At 43.2% G+C, this 16,630-nt stretch overlaps 2 protein-coding genes and 1 long non-coding RNA gene across 3 annotated transcripts in view; 2 read left to right on the top strand and 1 right to left on the bottom strand.

The window, feature by feature from the left end:
* The window catches only part of LOC121921993 (zinc finger protein RFP-like), a 15,862-nt gene extending 12,501 nt beyond the window's left edge, over positions 1-3,361 (top strand). The window contains exons 5-6 of the mRNA XM_042450837.1: positions 2,330-2,362; positions 3,139-3,361. Of these exons, the coding sequence (XP_042306771.1) occupies positions 2,330-2,362; positions 3,139-3,217 (112 nt within the window). The 3' untranslated portion in view covers positions 3,218-3,361. The remainder of the gene's footprint in view (positions 1-2,329; positions 2,363-3,138) is intronic.
* Positions 1-7,350, bottom strand: part of LOC121922029 — a 15,980-nt gene extending 8,630 nt beyond the window's left edge. Inside the window, exon 1 of the long non-coding RNA XR_006102077.1 lies at positions 7,209-7,350. This is a non-coding gene — a long non-coding RNA (uncharacterized LOC121922029). The remainder of the gene's footprint in view (positions 1-7,208) is intronic.
* The window catches only part of LOC121921904 (zinc finger protein 883-like), a 64,345-nt gene continuing 54,753 nt past the window's right edge, over positions 7,039-16,630 (top strand). The window contains exons 1-4 of the mRNA XM_042450619.1: positions 7,039-7,163; positions 11,575-11,649; positions 12,525-12,617; positions 13,492-13,596. Coding sequence (XP_042306553.1) covers positions 7,130-7,163; positions 11,575-11,649; positions 12,525-12,617; positions 13,492-13,596 — 307 coding nt within the window. The 5' untranslated portion in view covers positions 7,039-7,129. The remainder of the gene's footprint in view (positions 7,164-11,574; positions 11,650-12,524; positions 12,618-13,491; positions 13,597-16,630) is intronic.

The raw sequence follows: 16,630 nt of genomic DNA, 5'->3' as shown, positions 1-16,630 counted from the left end.
GCCACAAGGATTTTATGGCTAGGTATTATATTAATTCAAGGAGCATGGGAGGGGCACCCATCAGTATCCTATTTGTTTCACATCGCTTCCTAAGAATCCTTTTTTCCTAAGCTAAATTGTTCTGAATGCTTAAGGTCAGGCATGGGCAGTTTTCCCCGCAGCACAAGGGAAGTAAGATTATATCACTCCCAACTGCATTTTCATTCAAATTTTAACTGGGAAAAAAATATTAGAGGGTTTGGAAGGAAGGCAAATTGTCATGTTTAGGTTTGTTTCTGAGCAGCTAGATAATAATAATAATAAAATAAAATTTTTATTTATATCCCGCCCTTCCCAAGATCAGGGCGGCTTACAACAAAGGTTAAAAACAATGGTGCCATAACAATATAAAAATACAACTACAGGCTGACCATACAAACAATAAAAACTATCAACAAAAGCAACAGAATTAAAAACCCCTTAGCCCAACCTCTTGGCCACGGAAGAGGAGGGAAGGCCCACAGGATTTTTAGTCGGGGAATGCCTGTTGGAACAGGAAGGTTTTTAAGTCCTTCCTGAATTGGGCCAGGGTGGTAGTCGAGCGGAGCTCGGTGGGCAGCGTATTCCAAAGGGCTGGGGCAGCCGTGGAGAATGTCCTCCGTGTGGTGGAGGATAACCTAGCCCCAGGCACCTTCAGTAATTGCTGCCCAGACGTTCTGAGGGTGCGAGGCGGAATGTATGGGGAGAGGCGGTCCTTTAGGTATCCTGGGCCCAAGCCATTTAGGGCTTTATAGGTAATCACCAACACAGAAAATTGCCCCCAAATCACACCAGTTATTCCTACATTGTTGGTGGGGTCTTAGAGCTCTGCAAGAGGTTGGAGGACTCACTGTCTTCACTCCTCCTTTTTATCCTTTTGTCATCAGGAAGTTGAGCCATTTGCTTTTTTTTGAGATATTTTCCCACTCTGTAGCAAGTTCAGCACTAAGAGAGGTGAGTGGTCTGAAGTCAGAGTTTTCAGAGTATCTGTCTACCCAATGGTGAAAAATAAATCAACTAAGGTAGACTGCAAATATTGTGTGGCTTTTAGATCATGATTAGATCTGGTGGCTATGGTGATACATATTACATGCTGCTATGTCCAACCCATAGCTGCTATGTCCCGCAAACATGGTTAGGGCATCCCTTTTCATGGATGTGGGAAACCCATCAGTGGCCTCTCAATCATGCGGCAGTCCCACTAGTCCTTGGGCGTAAAATGTTGCCGTCAGGGCAGTTGTGATATTGATATTCACATGGTATCAGTGTCTCCTCTTCTCCCCTTGTCCCCCCCCTTTCCCTCACTAGTCGCAAACAGTCTGATTCCTCCTCCCTGCATTTCTTTTCTCTATTATGAAAAAAATTAAATACAAAATGCTGGTTAGTTCATAGGGCAAGGATTAAGGGAGAGTTAGGAGGAGAGCTTAAATTCACACAATATAAATAAATCCCCCCTCCCCTCCCTCCTTACATATATAACATAATTTCTAATATAACAATAATGAAATATAAACTTGTTAAAACAATTAATTATAAACAATCGAGATAGGAAGAAGCGGGTACATTAGATAACCAATAAGGAGTGATCACAATGATAGCCAATATCATTTTGACCAATATCATATTTTTTAAGAAAAAAATAACAAAATGAGTATGTAGAGAAATCTTGTAGCACCTTTGAGACTCACTGAAAGAAAGAAGTTGGCTGCATGAGCTTTCGTAGACTAGAGTCTTCTTCCTCAGATGCATTTGGTTGAGTGCAAGCCAGGGAAAACCCTATACAGTATATGTCATTGGTGTGTGAGAATATGTCTCAAGGGTTCTACAAGATCTCTCTACATACTGATCCTACAAATTAACACAGCTCTATATTTGAATAATAAAATGAGAACATATCCAGAGGGAAATTATCAGAATGGTGAGGGATTTGAGAGGTAAATCACATGAAGAACAGTGGAAAGAACTGGGCATATTTAGCCTTCTGTAGAGGAAAATTATTATTGTTATTTGCCATCAGGTCAACTTCAACTTATAGCAGCTCTATGAGAGACCTTCAAGAGCCCTGCCAGTCATCCACTGCCCTGTTCAGGTCTTGTAAACATAGGGCTGTGGCTTCCCTGATTAAATCTATCCACTTGTAATATGGTCTTCCTCAACACTATTGAGTGTTGTTTTTTTCAGATTCTGCAAATCTTTTTCTTGAATGAGGAGGAAATAGGTGTGTGATTAGGAACTGGTTTTTTTCTTTTTAGAAGGTTTATTATAGATCTGATAATGTGATGTTTGAATTTGGTGTCTCTTTGCTTTCTAGATGCGTTCTTACCCAGATGTCCTCTGCAAAAAGGTAAAACTCAAAGCAAGAGCAGAGATTTTGTTGTTGTTGTTGATTGCCCTCATGTCAACCCCGACACATGATGACCCTGTATAAGACATGTCCGAGACCAGCTATCCTCCACTGCTCTGCTTCAGTCCTGTAAATTGAGTAAATTCCCAATTGAGTACATCCATCTAGCATGTGGTCTTACTCTCTTTCTACTGCCCTCTAACTTTCCTAGCATTATTGCCTTTTCTAATGAGTTGTGCCTTCTCATGGTGGCCAAAATAAGACAGCATCAGTTTAATCATCTTGGCTTCCAGGTAGATTTCAGACTTGATCTGTTCCAAAACCCATTTGTTTGTCATTTTGCTTCTCCACCATATCCTAAGCAATCTTCTTCAGCACCACATTCAGATGAATTGATTTTCTTTTTATTTGCTTTCTTCACTGTCCACTTTTCACCTCTATACATAGTGATGGGGATTTAGCTTGTGATTTAGCCAGAGATTTTACCTGTGAGATTTCTTGAGAGGGGGCTTTTATGGTGTTGGAAATGCCTTGCCTCACAAGGGCTGCCAACAGCCGAAACAGAACTGAGTTGTGGATCTGACCTGATACGATTCTTATTGCTGGGGAAAATCAGGTGTGGAAATAGAGGGATACTTCAACTCTGAATTGCTCTGCTGAAAATCATCCTGATCTGAGAGACTGTGTAATTCTTTCACTGTGTTTTATATTTAACACAGTCATCAGTGTTCCAGTTGATGCTGCTTTTCCTCTTTCTTTTCCCTTCAATTCCACAGCAAATGTCACTCTGGATCCAGATACAGCTTACTCCCGATTCATCCTGTCTCAGGACTGGAAAAGTGTGACCTGGGGTGACAAGTGTCAAGACCTGCCTGACAGACCACAGCGATTTGACACCTGTGCCTTTTTGCTGGGATGTCAGGAATTTACGTCTGGCAGACATTTCTGGGAAGTCAGTGTGGTGGATGAAGGAGCATGGAACGTGGGGATTGCCAAAAAGTCAGTGAGGAGAAAAGGCCCTGTTGGTTTTGGTGTCAAGGAAGGAATCTGGGCTGTGGGGAAGTGGGATGGAAGATACTGGACTACCAACCACCCTCATTCCCCTCGTCTGACCCTGAAGAAGGAGCCCAAGAGGATCCGAGTGTCTCTGAACTACGAGGAGGGACGGGTGGCCTTTTACGATGGGGATACAAGAGCCCTTCTTTTCACAGTGTCCGAAGCCTCATTTGCAGGAGAACCTCTGCTCCCCTTCTTTTATGTGAATGGGACAGGCTGCCTCAGAATTTCTTCTTAAGACTCCCAAGCAACGTGACCTCAGTAAACCCTATTTTCCTCACCAGGATGATTAATTTAGAGATCAGCTGTTTTATTGGTCTAGATCCTGCTTTCCCTTTCTGTAAGAGTCCTCAGAGAAGCTTCGGTACACAGTCCCTAAAAATTCAAAGAAGTCAAGATCCTGTATTTAAGACTCCCTTACCTGGGTCCTTATCGCACTACGGTGTTATGCTGCCTTATAACATTTGAAAACCTCTTCAGAGATAATTTGCAATGATAGCAACATTTGCATTGTAATAGTGTGATTTGCACAGTTTTTTTAATCTGCACTAATGCTTGTATCACCACCCCATTTGTCCTACCTTGTGTTTTATGATTTGCATATCTGCTTATAGCAGACCCATAATTGCCCAAATCTCTTCTTGTGAGAGGTGGCACAGGAAGAGAAACAAATCACACCATCCCCTGCCATTTTTTATGTCTTTTTCCTGTGAAAACAGAAGTGCTTATTATGCTAGTCAGTTGTACATTTACAGCACTACAGATATAAATAATAATAATAATAATAATAATAATAATAATCCTGTTCAAAACTGCCTCAGTCGTACTCATTAAGCTAGAATAACACTATTACAGCACAAGTTCATTACTGTACACCTATTACAGAGGTGACACAGAAAGAGAAATGGACCCCCACCGCTACCACTTTTGATATCTTTTTCCTGTAAAAAAACAATAGCAAAAGTATGTCATGGTAGTCCTTTAAAACAATTAATTTGTACTCATTCAGCCATTAATGCTACTATGGCATGATATTATAATGTTATTTCAGCATTACCTCAAAAATAAATACATTTTTTTTAAAGTAATGTTGTGGTGACAACACTGTGGTTTGAGATATCACATGAAAGTAGTGAATACATTTTGGGGGAGGGGCATGTTTTAAATGCATTTGAATAAAGATGTTCAATGGTTAACAGGTAAGGATTGTGTTACTGCATCATAACAGCATGCCATTAAAAAAAGTAGGGGAAAAATCTGATGAGAGCATAGACCACAGAAATCATTGCTATTTTCTTCAGAAGCTTTGTCCTTCCTGCCCAAGCACAGGAAGTAGTTTCCCTGCTGAATATTTCCTTGGGAATTTCCAAGGGATGGACAGCCAGACCACATGCACATCACACCTTGTCATAAAGTGGAAGGGGACACCTGCACTCAAACTAGCTGCCAACTCAAAGCAGGAAAGGGGATCATTAGCAGATTATTTTAGCATGAAAAACATGGTCCCAATGACTGTAAAGCACAACAGCACCAAGAGAACCACGACATCATGCAATAAGGTTGAGACAAAAGTGGGATCAACCCATTGCTATGATGGTCTAGAACCATTGTGTGACAAGGATCCCAGGCATCCCTCTGTATTTTCTCTAGGCGGGATTTCTGGGTTATCTGGCCCAACTCTATGGCCAGCCTCTGGCAGAGCTGCGCTGGAGGACCTAGAAATTCCTAGAGAGAACATATTAATCAAAATTGCAAATAATCAAATCCACCAAAATCAAAGTTACAAAACTGTATTTCTACATGGATTCTATCATATCTGGACTATCTAGAGCAGTGATTCCCAAACTCTGGCTTTCCAGGTGTTGGATTTTGCCTCCTGTTGACCATTGGCCAAGGTCTGATCTTGCAGCAGTCATCACTCGTTCCCAGCCACCCTCCTGTTTTATCTGCTGCTGCTTTGGAAGCCTTTCCTGGCAACACCACTTCTTTCCCTTCACGTGACTGAAGCCAAGCCAAACTCCTGGCAAAGTAGAACAGGTTCATCCAGAGTCTATACACCCTGAGTGCATAGATAAAAACTGGAAAGGCTCCTTAATATTTGGCAAGGAAATACATTCAGGAATAGACCCTTGAAAATATGCAGGGGTAGCTGTGTGAGCCATTTAGCAGACTTTCGAAGCTCCACTGGCTTCTTCATCAGAGAAAAATAGGATATGTTAGTAAGGCCTCATTCCCACTACATTTTAAACCAATTTGCAAATAAGTATGAAGCAGCTCAAATGACCCTGGTTTGCACTTGAACCGAATCGCCGAAGTGATTCAGAGAGGGGGGTCATGCTCTAGACTTATTTAGCCTGTGTCTTTTTGATGCTGATTTTTACTGTGTCTTTTTTGATAAATTGATTCCGTGCAAAAGCGTGAACCATTATACATGTTGCAAACTTTTGAAACTCTACTAGCTTCTTCATCAGGCAAAAAGTATTTAAAATTTTACAGGAGAAAGAAAACATTTGACCATGCTCCAAAACCCACTGAACAAATAATCCAGTTTGAGACCACTTTAACTGCTAAGGATGCTAAGGAATCCTGGGAACTCTAGTTTTGTGAGATATTTAGCCTTCTCTGTCAGAGAGCTTTGTTGCCACAACAAACTACAATTCCCATGTCTCCTAGCACTGAGCCAGGGTAGTTAAAACGGTCTTGAATTATTTCTGCAATGTGTTTTGGACCATAGTTAGCCTTTTTAGCACTGCATTTGGTCAAGATGTTGCATTTGTAGTTTTCAGTTCAGATGGTATGTTAGGGGCCCTCCTCCTTCTGGTTATGTGGATGTTGGGACATGCAATCCAGGAAATAAACTTTAAATTCCATTTGCAAGACAAAAGGCTACTGCCTTTGAGATCCAGTGTGTCTCAAATCCTTTGGGCATCATGCAAGCTTTCAAAGCTTCCACTGGCTTCTTCATCAGAGCAAACATAATACAAATTATATAGCAGAAGATGAAAACAAAGAATTGGGTCCAAAACCCACTGCAGAAATCATCAATTTGGGACCACTTTAACTGCCCTAGTTCAGCACTAGGGAATCCTGGGAACCATAGTTTTGTGGACATTGAGCCTTCTCTGTCAGAGAGTACTGGTCCCACAATAAACCATAATTCCCAGGATTCCCTATCACTGAGCCAGGGCAATTAAAGCAGTCTCCAACTGGATTATTTCTGCAGTGTGTTTTGGACCTATATTAAGTCTCAGGCTGCATCTGCACTGCAGAAATAATCCACTTTTAACAGCCGTGGGTCTAATTGCGATGGAATCCTGGAAATTATAGTTGGTTGTGGCACCAGAGCCATAAGGCTAAATGTCTCACCAAACTAGAATAGCCAGAATTCCACAGCATTGAGCCAGGGCAGTTAAAGTGCTGTCAACCTGGATTATTATTTCTGCAGTGCAGCTGCAGCCATTTGTTTCAGGCTGCTGTGAGTGTGACACTGCTTCTCATCCATGCGCTCAGGCAATAGATTGAATGAGGCTGGTGACTGTTTTGGTTATTGCCAGGAGGACCCTGGCATCATCATGGCTTCAGTGGCCACATGACAGGAAGTGCAACCTGAGCTGGACCTCCCCAATCGCAAAAACAAAAGAGAGTGCAGCAGAAGGAAAAGAAGGAGAAGAAAGGAGCTGGAGTTTGAGCAGTGTGGAAGGGCTCTTGCAAATGAGCCATCCAGATCCTGGAAACGGAGAAGGAGGTAGAGAAGGATGATGATGATGATAAATGGGGCCTCCCGACTTACCGGGCAGGCCGAGTTGCTGGGGCCGTTCAGGGCGGTCACCCGGTGTGGGCGCATGCGGGGGCGGCCGCGGTCAGGCCCGCGCGCCGGGTGGCCTGCCTGGTCGGCATGGCGCTGGACGCCCCCGCGGCGGCGGACTCCAACTCCCAGGAGCCTTGGGAGCGGAAGCGTCGGGGGCCGCCGCTCCTGGACTACAGCTCCCAGCATCTCTCGGGAGCGGAAGCGGCCCCTATTGGCTGGCGCGGGAGGGGTGGCGACCTCTCCCATTGGCAGGGAGCCCGAGGAGGCGGTCCTTCCAGGGGCTCCCCGCCGCTGATTGGCTAGAGGGCCTCTTTAGGCCCAAGAGCGCCGGTGACCGGCGCCATTTTCAATTCCTGGCTCGAAGAGGCAGCGTGGGGCTGCAACTCTCCGGCGCTGCTTCGCCCTCCACCCTCGTGGAACCGGGCCTTGAGCAGCTGCAGCCAGGACTTGGGAGCCGCCTGCTCCACGTTATAAAGGGGCGGCGGCGGGAGCAGCGAACAGACTCCTCAGAGCCGCTTGCTACCCCCCCCACCCCCCATCACTCCTATTTTTAGGGTCAGCAGAAATAAAACCACTTGGGCTTGCCTCCCCATTTCCAGCTGACCTCAACTTTGACCAGGTACCGTAACTTCCTCTGGTTCAGCGGGGCACTGGGGCTGCAGCCAGGCTTATAATGCCCTCTTCCAAGCATGCCGCCAATTCAGTCCCATCTCGTCCAGCAACCAGGGGCCAAAGTGGGCGGCCACCAAGATCTTGGGCAGACCTGGCTCCCAAGCCACGCAATCAGCGCCCACCACAGCCATGGGGGGGGGGGGGGGTTCAACATCCAGCTCCCACCCTCGGGCGGGTCAGACGAACGAGGCACCCCAAACAGGCTCGATGCCTTCGGAACGGATATCAGAGACATCCAGATCCTGGAAACGGAGAAGGAGGTAGAGAAGGATGATGATGGTGATAATGATGATGGGTTGGCAGGACTGATGCTTGGCTGGAAAAGCAGAAAGGGAGGATGCAGAAGAAGATGCACAGTGATGCTCTTTCTGGGCAAAGGGAGGAATGGAGGGCCATGGGAAGAGAGGGAGGAGGAGGAGGAGATGGAGACCAATTCTGCAGAAGAGTTTCCAAAAGGAAGCAAATAAAAAGCTTTATTATTATTTAGAGTATTTAGGAGGTGATTGGAGAAAATGGGACTCTCTTTAGAGGACTGATGAGCCTGCATCCACACTGCAGAAATAATCCAGTTTGACACTGCTTTATAATAATAATAATAAATAAAATTTTATTTGTAGCCCGCCTTTCCAGTGATCAAGGCGGGTAACAGCATATAAAAGTTAGACAATATACAGTCCATAAAACATACAATAGAACATTAGTCAATCAGCAACTACTACAATACACTAACATCTCCAGCTAGCACAACAGTGCAACAGAGAGGGGAGGATGGGAGTACTTCGGGGTATTAGGGGTAAGTCTGCTGGAACAGATGTGTTTTAAGCCCCTTTTTAAATTGGTCCAGAGAGGTGGCCGAGCGGAGCTCGCCAGGGAGTTTTACATGCCAGGGCTCAATAAATATTAGGATTTGTAGCTTGTTGCGGCACCAGAGCCCCCTGACAGAGAGGGGTAAATGTTTCACAAAACTACAAAGCCTAGGATTCCATAGCACTGACCCATGGATTATTGCTGAAGTGTGGATGCAGCCTGAGAAAGACTCTACTTCCCATCATTGTACATAATATAATTGCTGCCATTTCCCCTTCCTTTTCTTTTCTGGTGCAGCAGCATGTTCTTCAAGAAAAGCCTGCAAGATTTAAAGCCTGCTACCAAACTGCAGAATTAAACCAGGTTGTTTGTTATTGTGTGCCTTCAAGTTGTTTCCAATTTATGGTGACCCTATCATGGGGTTTTCTCGGCAAGATTTGTCCATTATTATTATTATTATTATTATTAAACTTTATTTCTAAAGCGCTGTAATTATACACAGCGCTGTACAAAGTCAGTAAAATTAAGGAGTATATAAAAGCCTGCCCAAGGCGTACACTCTAAGATAATAACAATTAAATAGAGAAATAGATAAAATTACCATGTAGAAAAGAAAAGACAAATTAAAAACATCAAGTATAAAAGCAGATCACATCACATCAAACATTATCAGACAACCAGATGACAATCACAAATTCCCTGAGAACGCTTCCCTAAACAATATGGTTTTCAGCTCTGTCTTAAAGCTGGTTAGGGAAGTGATGAGCTGTGCATGCAGAGGAAGAAGGTTCCAGGAATGAGGGGCAGCAAGAGAGAAGGGACGGATCTGGGATGGGGCAGAGAAGATCCTGGGCTGAGAGAGGAGACTTTGGCTACCAGAGCAGAGAGTGCGAGTAGGGATGTAGGGAGAGAGAAGATCAGTTAAATAAAGAGGGGCCAGCCCATGCAGAGCTTTGAAGGTCAGTAGCAAAAGTTTGTACCTGATGCGGAAAGGAAGAGGGAGCCAGTGAAGGGAAGACAACAGAGGGGAGACATGATCATAACAGCGAGCGAGTGAAATAATGCTGAACAGAAATTAATGGGTGGAGGTGAGAGAGAGGAAGCCCTGCCAGGAAGGGGTTACAGTAGTCTAATCGTGATACCACTAGGGCAGAAGGGTTTGTCATTGCCTTCCTCTGAGGCTGAGAGAGTGTGATTTGTTACTCGCCCAAAGTCACCCAGTGGGTTTCTGTGGCTGAGCGGGGATCAGAACCTTGGTCCCCAGAGTCCTAGTCCAACACCTGAATCACTACACTGATTTAACTGTCATGGCCTCATCCTGTGAAATCCTGGGGTTGTAGTTTGTCTCAGAACGCTCTGAGGGGGAAAGCTAAATATCTCACAAACTAGAGATCTCGGAATTCCATAACATTGAGCCAGGGCAGTTAAAGCGGTGTCAAACTGCATCAGTTCTGTAGTGTAGGTGCAGCCCTATACTTGGCAGTGGTGAAAAGGTTGTAGAGAGATGTAAACACCATCAGATTCCTCTTTTGGAAAATTTCCATAAACAGAGTTTGGGTATGGATCTCCAACTAGAAATTGGAACTTGGCTGAGAAAGCAAAGGATTTGACTTTTCTGTCTCTTGCATTGCATTTCTCTCAATTTCTGCTGCTCTGAAGACATTAATTTTGGATGAGGAGAAGGGAAGCAAACTGTAGCATTTTTAATTGTAACATGTGAGAGAAATTGTGTGTGTATGTGTGTGTGTCTGATTCGCCTGATCAAGCTTCTGACAGGGATGGAAAACATCTTTTCACATCTGTTCTTCTCCAGGAGTTGTTAGACTCCAACTCCCATCAGCCGTAGCCCAGGATAGCTAAATCAGGGATGATGGGAATTATAATCCACCACCTGAAAGTCCTTACCTTTTCTGTCTCTGTTGTGAGAGTTTATGGGATTCTGAGGATTTCCCCATTTCTTACTCACAATGTCATATTTTCTTATTCACCCTGTGTGCATTTCATTGTCGTTCTAACTATAGAAGAGGAAAATTGCTCTTCGATTTGAGAGAAAGCCTCACGGTTGGTGGCACTAGTGTGATTGCCAGAGTGGAAAAACCCATAATTGATGTATATAAGGGGAAATCCCCACACTTGATGTGTGTAAGTATGTATGTGTGCATGTATGTATACAGGCACACACACACAAACGTGGGAATAGGAATTGTACCATTTGGTGGTCCCCGTGGTAGGATAGAGGATAGAGATCTTTACATATGGTGTAGCGCAGTGATGTAAGCCAGCATGGTGTAGTGGTTTGAGCGTTGGGCAATGACTGGAGACCAGGGTTCGAATCCCAGCTCAGCCATGGAAACCCAACACCAAGAGGTGGGAGAGAAGTGGAAATCCCTGCAGGAGTACCTACTACTGTTGCTTATTGGTGGCAACGGCGGCAGGGAATTCAGATCATAAAGCCCCAGCCACTCTGAACTCCCAGGAAAAAGAAAATGTGGGTGCATTCAATTTGAGCGTACCATAATTTCTGAGCTGAGACCAGCTGCTTCACCATGGTTTGAATCCCCTCTCCATTGGTAAGCAACAATAACCGAGACCCTTCCTGGATCTTCTGGGTGGTAGGAGGATATGGAAAATGCCCATGCGGAGCCCTGGACTGATGTAGGATCTTGGGCACTGAGTATCAGTGAGCATGCAGGCTGTCTCTGTCTTATTAGAGAGCGTCTGTATTGTTTGTTTCAGTTTGATTGGAACACAGCTCCAGCCTTCAAATCCAAAATCCATCTAAACGTTATTACTTCTTCCTCTGCCCTTCCCCCTTTTTTTTTAATTTTCATGCAAGATTTTTTTCCTGCTTTTTTTCTTCTCCCTCCAGGCTTGAGCAAGACCCTTGATCTCCAGGTTGGTGTATTTTGGGAGACAATGGAAGTTGCTGCACAGCACAACGCAGGTAAGAGAACAAAATCCCACACTGTAGGAATTACATACTAAGGCACTAAACTGCAGAGCAGAGTGAAGAGTGTTTGCCCTCTCCCAGACATTTTTGGGTTGCAAGTCCCATCAACGCCAGCCATTGGCAATGGATGATGTGAGTTGCACTCCAGCAGTACCTAGAGGACTATATGTTTCCCCCCATGTGGTCTGGAGATTCATTACTAAATCCATGGATCTTTTCCCGTGGCCTAGGAAGTTAATCTTTGTCCATTCATACATTTATTTATAGGGTTCACAAAGATTGAAAATTACAGTGAAAACACATATGGTAAAAATATCCAAAGCTGAGATGAAAATAGTTTTAAGCAACAATTAAAACCATTTAAAATCAGGGTTTTAAAGGAAGATTAAAAAAGGATGTCAATTCTCAAAGGCTTGCTGGAAATGATAGGCCTTAACCAGCTGCCATAAAGACAGCAGAGAAGGAGCCATCCTGGCTTCCCTAGGGAAAGAGTTCCAAAGTGTGGGAGCAGCCACAGGCCTTGTCCATACCTATGTATTATTTATTTATTTTCTTATATCCCACCTTTCTCCCAATATAGGGACTCAAGGTGGTACAACAAATTTAAAACAATACAATTTAAAAACAGTACAACATTAAAATGTATAAATACGCAATTTTAAAAACAATGAAACAGTTTTGGAGTTAAAACAGTTATGAATTAAAATATGTGTTAAAATACAAACCTTAAAATTTAAATAGAGCAATACGATATAAATGCAGTGAGATAGAGAGAAGTGCATCCTACAACTCAGCCAGGATTATATGGGAAGACATGGTCTTTCAAATGTATGTCCTTCTGAGCTCTGTTATTCCATTTTCCTGATCAGATTTTCTTGACATGGCAGTCAAGCTGGAACAAAAAGAAAAACCATGCAGCCTGCATGAAGAAGAATGTCACACCTCCCCAGGGACCAGTTCAGGTAACGTATATAGGCTACTAACAGAGAGCCAGCATGGTGCTGAGTTTTGAGCATTGATCTCCAGACTCCAGAGATCAGGTTTCGAATCTCTGCTCAGCCATGGGAAACTCACTGGGTGATCTTGCACAAGTCACGTTCTCTTGCCCTCTGAACAAATCTTGCCAAGAACACCCTGAGATAGGTTTGCCTTACGATTGCTGTAAGTTGGAAATGACTTGAAGGCACACAACAGTAACAAACAACAATTAGTAAAACCTGTTACCAAAGGTCTTTCAGTGTATAATATTCATAAATAGTGTTTTATGGGATTGTTGTGGTAGTGTGTATGAATGCATCTTCATTCTAATTAAACCATCGTTTGTTGTTGTTTTGTATTCAATGTTTTAACCTTGTATTTTTTAATCCATTGTAAGCCACCTTGAACCCCACTGTAGGAAATGTTGGATATCTTGGAAATAAATAAATAAATTGTTGTTGTTAGTCATCATCAAGTTGTTGTTTTTTTGGTTGCCATCAAAGGGGGGCACTAGCAAAAACCCCTCTGAACAAATTTTGCCAAGAAGACCGAGATAAAGTTGCCATACGTCAGAAACAAGTTGAATGCATACAATAAACGAAAAGCATATTTTTTTTTGTCCCCAAAATTTCCATCTCCTAATAATTTCGCGAACAGTATCTAGACATTTTCCCTCAAAGCAGAATATCTGTTGTGAAGGCAATAGTTCTCCAGCTACTCATCTTGCAATATCTGTGGGGGCCACATTTTCCCTGTCCTACTGTTGTAAAGATTTCTTATAAAATGAGTTCCTCCACTTTCCTAGGCTACAGGAATCTCTTTTAGATCAATTTTTCTTATTCCCATTTTCATGTTCAGGGTTTCCAGATATTACTGTCAAGTTAAAGGAAGAGGACGATGAAGAAGAGAAACCTTGTGGCTTGCATGAACAGAAATCTGAGACCATCCCAGGGACCGACTCAGGTGTAGTATTTGGACTACTACGAGCCTTTTGTTAGATCTGGGATGGGGAAAGTGGGTTTCACTGGCTCCATGATCTGTTTATGAGGCCTACAAAAAATTTCCTTTGAAAAAAAAAAACCCATCCATTTTTGTTTGCCCCCAAGCATCCCCTACATGGTGTGGAAGGCAGTTTTAACACATTTTTGGCTCACCAGACCTAGGCCCATGCCTGTCAGGATGACAGGCCACTCCTGAATGTATAATGACCCAGGGAAGGGAAAAAGATGGTGAAATCCCCACCCTACACCTTTGGAGGGTCAGATGTAGGTGATGTATGGAGTAAGAATTAGTGGATTTTGGCACTACAGTACAACTCTTGTATCTGCAGAACCAATACTTGGCACTTAAGTATAAAAAAAATAAGTCCTCTCTAGGCATTTTCTACATCCTCCAGTGTGATTTTATGGAATGCTTCTGGTGGAAGTTGGGCATAAAGTTGTCCTGGAGGACCTAGAAATGCCTAGAGAGGTGTTCTATCTAGGAATCTCTAGTTCCTCCAGCATGACTCTGTTGTCAACATCTGCCAGAAGGCATTTGTTTGCTATTATATGTGCTTTGGCATTACCACAGTAAGCCAGGGAACAAATCACCTGCAGATATGGGGATCGTACTGTATAAGATGAAACTGTCAAATTCCCCTATGCTATTCTTCCAGACCAGCAGGCAAAAATGTGGACTAAAGATGATGTTATTATTAGGCAGATTTGTAGCTGGCTCATGCAACACACGTAAGTGTGGAATCAGCCTCACTTGGACTCCCTGGGACCTCTATTTGGCTAAAAATGCAAAAAGTTGAACTCTGTAATCTATAAGCATTTGCTGGGGAATATGAGGAAATATCGTTTAACTGAATGTGCTTTCTTTCTGCAGCAAGCAGGGAACCAGCAGGTATAGTTTGCGATTACTTCAGTTGCATATACTTTTACTTAAAGGGAGGAAAAAAGAAGCCTTCTCTAAACTGGTGTTGGACTACAAATCCTACCACCAGCATTCAGAATGATCAGTGGCATCACACTGAAAAAAGCTGGTGTCAGGAATATTGTCTTTGCTCCCAGAGTCCATCACTTGGTTAAATACATTTTAGTTGATTGCATTTGCATCACTTCTGTATAAGGAAAATATGATCACTCAGAAGAAGAAGAAAATGTAATCCCCCCCTTTTTGTCTGTCCTGATTGTGGACATGTGTTTGCAGATGATATTATCTCCCCCAGCTGTACTTCTCTCTGGGAGGGAATCCCTTCAATGATGGTATTTTTAGAAGCAACTGCATTAAAAATAAATCAACACTTTTAAAAAAGCAGATTCAGGGCCACTTTTAAATTGGAAACATCTTTTCTGCCAATCACTTAAAATATTCCATGATTAATTGCAGTGGTTTTTAAAGTGACAGCTCTGTGTCCAAATGAACACCTGATCCTAGCTCTTGGTAATCCGACAGAAGCAAATTGACACATGCAATTTAATTCATATTCATATTGGAAGCTACATTAACTAATGCTAGGATATAATGGCCAAGATCATACACTGAGCAAGCATGGTGTAGTAATTTGGGACTAGGATTCCGGGAGACCTGGGTTCAAATCCCTGCTCACTCCTGGAAACTCACTGGGGGCTGACACATTCTCAGCCTGAGTCACACGCCCAAGTCACACACTCATCCTCAGAGGCAGTCAGAAGCAAACCCCTCTGAACAAATCTTGCCAAGAAACCCCCTTGAAAGGTTTGTCATAAATTGGAAACAGCTTAAGGCACACAGCAACAGCCACATCCTATATAGAAGAGCATAATTCATAGTTACACATCACTACATTGTTAATGAATTGCAGCTTCACACCACCTGATGCACAGGGGACATCAATGTGCCGCAGTGTACAATGCACATCATTAATGCACAACCATGTGCAGTGTACATCTCTGTGAAATGCCATTCATGGATGATGCCCTGCATTATTAATTCTGTTTCCACAACTTTGAATTGAATACAACTAATAATAATAATAATTTGTTTTATTTATATACTGCTATTCCAAAGATCATAGCGGTGAACAGCAAGTAAGCTAATTAGCAAGTAAGCTAATTTGCCCCCCAACAGTCTGGGTACTCATTTTAGCGACCTCAGAAGGATGCAAGCCTGAGTCGAGCTTGGGCCCTTTTGCTGGTCTTGAACTCGCAACCTTGTGGTTTTGAGTGAATGGCTGCAGTACAGGCATTTAACCACTGCGCCACCAGTGGTTAAATGCCACAACAGACAAAAATGCCTACCCAGTTTGGTAGGAGAATTTATGCATATGTAAGACACCAACAGGATTCTGGCCAGTGTGTGTAAATGTATTTGCAACTTTCTGTTTACGCCCTGGTTTTTAAAATCATCTCAGTCTGAATGTCAGAACTGTGCATAGCAGAGAAGCTTCTGCTCATGAACAATCTGAATGAGAACATGGACATCCAGTAACAATTGATTTAAAGAATGCTTTGGTTAATTGCTCCAGCAATAGATGAAACCTTGCTGCCATTGTGATCACTTGCTTTTGCCTCTTTCCCTCCCTTCAGGATTTCCTGACACTGTAGTAAAGGAAGAGGAGGAAGGGGAGTCATGCAACCAGGGATCTGAGGACATTGCTGGTGTCCAGTCAGGTGAGGGAGCAGCTTGTATTGCTGGAGGCTGACAATCAGTGACCATTCACAGAGTTGGCCCTACTTTTTAACTAGGTCAGATTATGTGCCCATCTTCCATACCAGAGCACTGACTTTTCTGAACAGCAGCTTCTTGTCAGGATTTCAGAGAGGTCTTTTCCTCTACAGTGGTGCCTCGGGATACGAAATGATCGGGTTACGAAATTTCCGGGATACGAAAAAGTTGGATTGGCAGAAACTGTTTCGGGTTACGAAATATTTTTCGGGTTACGAAATCATTTCGGCGCGAAATTCAAATGCTGCAAAGTGCAGCTATAGGCTTTCCAGTGCTAACGGAAAAAGTGTTTCGGGTTACGAAA

This window comes from Sceloporus undulatus, chromosome 2 (assembly GCF_019175285.1).
Source record: "Sceloporus undulatus isolate JIND9_A2432 ecotype Alabama chromosome 2, SceUnd_v1.1, whole genome shotgun sequence".
Classification (NCBI taxonomy): domain Eukaryota; kingdom Metazoa; phylum Chordata; class Lepidosauria; order Squamata; family Phrynosomatidae; genus Sceloporus; species Sceloporus undulatus.
This window is presented reverse-complemented; position numbering and strand designations above follow the sequence as displayed.